Raw genomic sequence first — 8,268 nt, 5'->3', positions numbered from 1 at the left:
CTCTTGCACTTCACTAAACACTTGAACATAAGTATGTTTTTAATTTTACAATGACTCTTGAATGAACTATTGAAAGAAACATTGTGGCCCATTCTGGGCTAATAGAGGAACAGCTTCTGTCTTTGCTAGCAAAGGTTTAATGATACTGAACATTTAATCTCCATCTGACGTAAAGCCCTGAATCATATGTTATATCTTGTTTATCTAGAAGCCAAAGATCTTTAGTTGCACAGTAAAGAACTGGCATTGTTCTTTGTGGCCATTGAGGTTGGCATATAAAAAATATTCAGTAGGAAAATAGATTGTGTGATGTCTTTTAAGTTTGCCAACTACGTCTCTACAGCCTGGAAAAGAAGGCAGTGTTGTGTTTGAAAATGTATGTGGCGTTCTGAATCTGGCTTATAAACCTGTGCAGTCTGGGCATACTGTAGCTGTACGCATGACACAATAAAATACGTATTTCATTCAATCACTTCCCATTTTATGCTGAAATTCTATTACAGTTTCAAATATAATGTGGTCATTTTCACACATTTTGATATTTTAGAGATGGGAAACAAAAAAACAGACACACAATGGTTCAGTATCTTGAAAATTTATTAATGGGGGCAAAAAAGCAGTTGGCAAACAAGCATTTTTTTTTAAATCGTCATTACAAGACTATTAGTGAAGAAACAACCAACAGAAAAGATGTCTTTCTTTTCCCTTTCTTGTTAGAAAGCATTTCAGTCAAGGCCTAGAGAGAAAGAGAGAGAAGTTGTTTATGATATTCTACAACCTATGAAATAAAGCAGAAGCTCTACTCAGGGTCGAACAAATCTCAGTCAGGTGTAAATTGTGTTCAGTAAAAAAGTTCCTGAGTGAGAAATAAGCTTAAATCAGTCAGCCAGTCAGATACAAATTAATTTCATCCGACTACAGTTAAACAGCGTTAGTGTATTAATGATCTCAAACACTGTTCACTATGGCTCTTAGTACAGTACTAAGGCAAAGGAGTGTGATGTGAAAACAGTTCAGAAGACCTGTTCAAAGAATTGCATTTGAAATGTAATCTGAAACATTGCACAGTGTATATCCGTACCTACGAAGAAACACTGAAAGAGATGGGAGTATCACAAACAGTAAGACAGAATAAAAGACATTCCTGGTATATGTAAATAAATTAATAAGATGGTACAAGGAAGCCTAGTGAGATTGGCATCTATGACAATTGAGAAATACTGATTATTGACAGTAATTCTCAGTTGAAAGTACTGCAGAGCCAGAAAAAAACTGTCTGATTACAGGCATGTGACAACAAACTCAACCATTTGCTTTCAGCAAACACATTTTGCATGCTTTTCAAGTAAGAACAAAAGACCAAAGTGTAAGAGTAGACAAGAGGAGAGGAAATATAAGAACTAAAAAGCTTACCTCCCAACTATCCTCTGAGTCAAAAAGACAAAAATATTGAGCCCATACTGTTGGGCTTTTGTTACAAGTGAAATCTTTTGTTTTTTTCATTACAGTAAACAATTATATTCAAAACATTATATGTAAAGTATGAATAATAATGGGAAAATAAACTAATTCAGGTGTCACTAGACCAAATAGTGCGTTGTTATACTCAAGGGAAAAAGCATTTCATTCACACAAAACACACACACACACACAAAACAAGGCCATCAAAAACACAGCTATCAAACCTCTTCATTAAAGTACAGTAACTTAGAAAACATGGCATGATAATACATTTCAGTAAAATACATTTTTGTGCTAATAGGAAAATAGCAATACAAACAGTATCATGCTTTTTCCTCATAGAAGTGCAGCCAAAAAACATTTCTATGTGATTTTTGGGCTGGCGTTGGGCAAAGTCACATGCATTGTTAAGTGGGCACAAATAATTTAGATGGTATCAGGAAAATGTTGACAACCATGAAACATTTAGACAACAAGTAAAAACACGGTTGTATCATAAAATAGATACTATTAACAGCAGCGCCAACTGAGGCTTTTATTTCTCTAAGCACACATTGTAACAGGAACAAACGACAAACTCACTGTTTTCATTGGACTGATTAGTGCGCACATACATGTATGTTTATGTCTGAGTACATGTATGTTTGCATTATCACACTTGTCCAACTGCATGTGATTTAAGGTTTGTGCACATTGACAGTGTAGTGTTAGTGTGCACATACTGAGAATATAAGTTTGGCTGGTACACAGAGGATACCATTCATTTGAATGGTCAGTTGGCTGATGTACAGTATCTGTATGCTGGGCTGGTGTGTCCCAAAAACATCTTCCATTGTAACATTGACAACCTTTACATCTTAGTCAAAATGGCAATGAACCTATGATTGTAAACCTATTCCTCATTAACAAATACTCAAGGTTTATCCAGAGGCACCATGTGTTGGCCTTGCTTGTAATCAGCACAAGCAACGTGTGAATTCAGACATGGAGGACATGTGGCGACGAATGCAGCTGACAGCAGCAGTTCACTTCAGTTTCGTTCCCCGACATGCTTTTGGGAAACCAGACCCAGTGTGTCTCAGCAGGCCTCCTTGGCTTGGCTTGGCATTTTGCACATCATCAGGATCTGCTTCAAGGCTTTCTGGACATCTTCGTCCATCTGACCCTGAAGGCACACAGCACAGGTTCAGTTAAAAAAAAAAAAAAATAAATAAATAAATTAAAAAAAATATATATATATATATATATATATATATATATATATAAAATATATATATAAATAAAATATAAATTATATATATAATATAAACATTTTCTCACATCTTGTGGTATCCACCCACACAGACACTTTTGGGTTGATTTGTCCAGATTTTGAGATGTCTGTCTGAGATTTCTGCTGCCACCACAATACAATGGAGGCGAATAGAATTGTAAAATTACACTTAAAAGGTCCAGTATGTAGGATTTAGTGGCATCCAGCGGTAAAATTGCAGTTTGCAACCATTTGAATACCGTTAACAGACATGAACTTTCTACCAAAGAAATTATCCAAGAAATGGTCTTCTGAGCACATCAAACGCAATTCCATTCACCTCCATTGTATTGGGAATGTATCAAAACCATGGCAAATATAACCAAAACTATCTGCATGGCTAGATAACACAACTAGTAAGTCAGAAAATGTTTGTTTTTTCATAATTTGGGCAAACCATTCCTTTTAAAATTTAAGTTAACTTGCAAGCTTTGAGCAAACTAATGGATGGATTTACCTGGACAGCATAGAGCAGGTGCATCCTGTAGACTGACACTATCTCATTGTGCTGCTTCTTGGACTCCTACAAAGAAAACATGAGGTAAATACACATTTTAAAGGTCTTCAAGAATCACAAATGTATATAAGTATTCAAAGTACAGTACACTCTTGCGTTTCAAAAGGGGAATTATTGTGTTCTATCCAAAAATTATGTTGAACAAATCTTACAGCGAGCTGGGACTGTAGTTGTTTGATTTGTTGCTGCATCGTCTCCAGCTGCTGGCTTTGCTGCAGTCTCTTGGAGGGAGAACCAGAGCTGTAGGAGAGCTGTGATAGGCTGTTTAAGGCATCCTTCAGCTTCCCCACCTCCCGTGACAGGTCATCTATCTGAGAGGTTAATGAAACAATGGTATGATAACAGAATAAACAAGCCCTGATTAGACTAAATAAATGAATGTCTCAGTTTGTCACTACAATAGTGATGGTACTTCTGCATCGGCTACCAGATGCTTACTGACCCTCTTGTTCTTCTCTCTCTCTGAGGCAACATGATTCTCCACCAACTGTTTGAGTTGACACACAGCATCCTGGGACTCAGCCAGCCTGGAGGTAAGCGTCTGGTTCTCCTTCTCCCTCGACATCACCAGCTCCTGCAGGGCTTCCCGCTCTGCACGATTCTCCCGTGCCTGATGGATGGATAAGGGGTTGTAAATTATATGCGGGAAGATTATTTATAGTCAACATTTGAACAATCTTGTTTTGATCTTTCCTCTCACCTTCTGCCATGCATCAGCAGCCTCCAGTGCCATCTCATCCTGCTTCCTGAGTGCCCCCTGGAGGAGCTGCGTCAGGTGGTTCACCTCTCCCTCCAGTTGCTCTCGTGTGGTCTCATGCTCCACACGGGAGACTGAATCATCTAGGGTGACATCTTTCTCTGCTGTCAGCCTTTTTGTGAAAGAGACAAGAACCACATGGTGACAACTAGTATTGGAGTACATTTTTTCTAGCATACAAGACAACTATTAAAGCTGACAAAGTAGTTTGACTAGTGACCACAAAGTTCTGATGCATGGTCAACTTGATCAGCCTGTCCACTACAGGACAAACAATCTTCATATAAAAATCGCCTTTTAGCCCCCCACACACTGTAAACAAGTTATGGAGTAAAAAGTACAATATATCCCTCTGATATGTACTGGAGTAGAAGTATAAAGTAGCATAAAATGGAAATACTCAAGTAAAGTACCTCAAAACTGTACATAAACATAGTATTTACGTACATGTACTTAGTTACATTCCTCCACTGCTCTAATTGCTCATATACCCAATCATAAACCCCACCTCCACACCAGCATCCAGCTGTAGTCTCTAGTCTACATCTATATCTATCAACAACATGACATCGCATTTTTCTTTCTCACCTGTTCTGAAGAGCCTCCACCTGCAGGGCTTTCTGGTGTAACTGCTCCTTCAGGGCTTCTGACTGGCTTTCCAACTCTTTGATGGCATTTCCCAGAGATGACATCACCTGTGTGTGGTCAGTGAGGGCCACAGAGCTCTGTGCCTGAGCTTCTGCCTCCTGCCTCAGCGCTGAAATCTCCTCTTGAGCGGCAGAGTACTTCTTCTCCGTCTCAGCTAGTGACGTCTGCAGCTCCTCCACCTTGCTGTTTAGCACCTGGACCTGTTGTTGCTGCAGCTGTTGTTGTTCTGAGGAGGGGGATGAGGCTGCGCTGCTTTCAGCTCGGGCCTCAGCCAGCTGTTTCTGTGCAGCACTTAGCTGGCTCTTAGTTTCACTGTAGGAGTGCGAGAGTTCCAGCAGGCGGCGCTGCAGCCCAGCAATTACCTCGTTTAGTTCAGCCTTCATTTCTTCAAAGTCTTTGGCTGCAGCTTCAACTGGCACTGTGCCCCTCAGAGCCTCCTGAACAACAAGAAGGAATAAATGAAGGATGAATGAATGAAATAAAAGCAAATATATGACAAATGAAAATGAGGAAAAGTAGGAAATATGTCACTGAATTCACAAAGTGAGGTACAATAGGTAGACCAAAAGAGTGAAAGAATAACTGAAAGATAATGAATAGGGATAAATTGACGCTGAAGCAATTTCATCTGCGCTCTTCTACACATTCAGAGTACTCCACCGATTTAGCATTACACTCCTGTAACACTGTCAGATTCATGATGGACAGTTAAAAAAAAAGGATAAAAATCGATGCAGCAGAACCAGAGATATTGTCTTTTTTATTCCACAGTCTTCTTCATTGTCAAAACCTGGCGCCTAAATAACCCACAAAGCAACTTGACTATCAACAGTTCGGCAGGTGTGTTTTGCTAGTAGCGGCTAATGTAGCCTCAAGCTGCTAGTCTCAAGCAGAGTGACATCACTTTATTTATCAGACTTTGCACAGCTCCCTCTGGATTCACAGAAAGTTTTATACAACTTTTGTCACGTATGCAGTAGCCCTCCCCAAGACCTGCAAACAGACGATGTGTAAAATCTGGAGTTCCCCTTTCAGTCAGAAATTCAGAGAGGAGAAGAAGAAGCCCAAATCTACCTGGAGCATCCTAATCTCCTCCTGTGCCTCCTTGTACAGGTCCTCAATCTGTGCAGTCCTCTCTTCTTTCTCCTTTACACTCAGTCTCTCCTCCTCTACACTCCTCAGCGCCTCCTCCAGCTGTCTGATTCGTTGAGCTGCTTCCTCTTGCTCAGATCCCGATTGGACGAGCTGGGCTTTCAGCAGTTTTACTTCATGTTCAAGTGCGGATGACTCGCGTCTCTGGACCTCCTGTTTCTCCATCAGCTCACCTCCTCCCCTTCCCATCATCGCTCTCAGCTCCTCCACCTCCTCCACAGCTTGGTGGTATCTCTCCTGAATGTCTGTCAGCTTGGCCTGAAGCTCTGCTAGACTCTCCATCAACTCTTCCTCTCTTCCTTTCTCCCTCATGCATTCATACTCCTCTCTTTCTCTGCCTTGCTCAGGTTTCAGCTGGGCCTGAAGTGAGCGGTTTTCCTTCCTGGTTTCTAGCAGTTTTATTTGAACGCCCTCTAGCGCCTGTCTTAACAGTCTGATCTCCTCTTTGCTCCCTCCTCTCGCTACTTCACTCTCTTCTTCCTCCTGTCTGACACCTGAACTGTCTTCCCTTTCCACTTGGGTGGTGGAAGGGACTTGTGGCAGTAAATCAAACTCATCCTGGGTGGAGTGGAAGGAGGAGTTGGAGGCCATGCTGTTTGGACGACTGGTCTCCTTCGGGTCCTCACCTCCTTGGAGGGACGGATATTTCTGTGAGGTGAGAGGGTGCAAGGAGGAAGAGTAAAAAGGGCCCATAAAAAATAAATCTCACTAACAAAGCACAGACCGCTTGTATTCTGTCATTACATGGAGCGGACCAAGAGAAGCAGCACATTCGGGTGCCTTGAAACAAAGAATGTTTGGCATTTTTGCTTAAAAAATTACTTAAAAGGATTAATCGATTGTCAAAACAGTTGCTACTAACTAATACAAATTTTCTGACGATCAACTAATTGTTGCAGCACTAGCAAAAAGTAATTTACTTCAATTAAAAATGAGAAAGAAGTCGGAAAGGGAGGGCAATCTGAATATAGCTTCCATTGATAATTGAATTGATTTCCAGTATTTTTATGATGGGTTAGGGTTCATTTGTGAGATTAGTTGGATCATGTATATTACACCTTTACGGCCATCATTTGTTAATGTGAATTTTTTGGTACATTGAATATCATCATGGTACAGCCAAGTTTCTGATTTTATTTTGTCTTTGTTTTTTACACATTTTTAGAGCTGCAACGATTAAATCGATTGACAGAAAATTAGTATCCAACTATTTAGATTTTTGTAATTTTTCAAGCAAACATGTATGTTAGTTGTATTTGATAGTAAAGCGAATATTTTTGGATATTTTCTGACATTTTATAGAAGATTAATCAATTAATCTAAAAAATAATCTGCAGATTAACTGATAATGAAAATAATTGTTAGTTGCATTTTAATTATGAATTATACATGAGACACTTAAACGGATAGGTCCACACCTTAAAACAATGCTCATCTGCCCATATGTACATTGGAAGCGTTTTAAGTCGCTGTAATTGTTCCTCCTGTCCATACTGGCTGTGAAGAGATGCCTTCCAAACGTGATTCAAATATAAGTGACAGAGGACAAAATCCACAGTTCTCATTCTTTGTAAACTGCATTCTAAAGTTTAACCAAAGATAATATGAAGCTTCAACAGTCTGAGTTAGTCAAACAAAGTGGCTTCTTCCAAACTCACCGTCTTTTTAGTTCAAAATTCCCTCTTAGTTTTCCCTCGACTGTGTGTTCTTCCTGAGCCACAGCTAAAGAGAGTAGGAATTTTTTTTTTTACTAAAATCACTAATTTGGGAGATACCCAGTTGATTAGGCTAACTTAGACTGCTGAAGCCTCATTTTATCTTTGAAGAAGAAGGAGGACTGTGGATTCTGTCCCCATACACTGAAATAGCATTAGAAGGGGATCTCTTCATGGCGAGTATGGACAGGAGGATTACAGTGACCAATAAGTCATTCAGTGTACATATGGACTGACTTGAAAAAATGTGAACCTATTTTTTCATTTTTGTGCTTGTATTTCTTTTTTCTTAAAATGTTATTTATATGTATTATTTTAATTAGCTATTATTATTATTATTATTATACAATAACTACATTATTTGTATATGCCTTGTCACATCCAAATAAAAAATGAATTTCAAAAAAAGGCTTATGTGAATTTTATAATGCCTTTTTTTTTTTGCTATAGTTTAGCTCTCACATGAAGAATGCGCCCTCACCTTGTACATGTTCGTTCGTTGGTTTATGGTTTAACTCATGGGCATTAATGAATGGGTTACATACCTTGAGTTTGCTTGCAAGTTGCTGGTTCTCCAAAGCTAGAGCATTAATCTTGGCTTGCAGAGCAGAAACCAGAGCTGCAGATGCTGTAACACTGTGCTCGACCTGTCAACACATACATTCACATGCAGAGGCACACAGAGACATAACAGCAACGTTAAGGA

At 39.4% G+C, this 8,268-nt stretch overlaps 1 protein-coding gene across 3 annotated transcripts in view; it reads right to left on the bottom strand.

The window, feature by feature from the left end:
• Positions 1–579: 579 nt before the first annotated feature.
• Positions 580–8,268, bottom strand: part of rai14 (retinoic acid induced 14) — a 43,956-nt gene continuing 36,267 nt past the window's right edge. For all 3 annotated transcript variants that reach the window (XM_044175215.1, XM_044175217.1, XM_044175216.1), the window contains 8 exons: positions 8,108–8,209; positions 5,770–6,495; positions 4,636–5,132; positions 3,991–4,159; positions 3,733–3,900; positions 3,443–3,601; positions 3,231–3,296; positions 580–2,626 (listed from right to left, as the gene is read on the bottom strand). In XM_044175215.1, the coding sequence (XP_044031150.1) occupies positions 2,540–2,626; positions 3,231–3,296; positions 3,443–3,601; positions 3,733–3,900; positions 3,991–4,159; positions 4,636–5,132; positions 5,770–6,495; positions 8,108–8,209 (1,974 nt within the window). In that variant the 3' untranslated portion in view covers positions 580–2,539. The remainder of the gene's footprint in view (positions 2,627–3,230; positions 3,297–3,442; positions 3,602–3,732; positions 3,901–3,990; positions 4,160–4,635; positions 5,133–5,769; positions 6,496–8,107; positions 8,210–8,268) is intronic.

This window comes from Siniperca chuatsi, linkage group LG18 (genome assembly GCF_020085105.1).
Source record: "Siniperca chuatsi isolate FFG_IHB_CAS linkage group LG18, ASM2008510v1, whole genome shotgun sequence".
In the NCBI taxonomy this organism is placed as follows: Eukaryota; Metazoa; Chordata; class Actinopteri; order Centrarchiformes; family Sinipercidae; genus Siniperca; species Siniperca chuatsi.
This window is presented reverse-complemented; position numbering and strand designations above follow the sequence as displayed.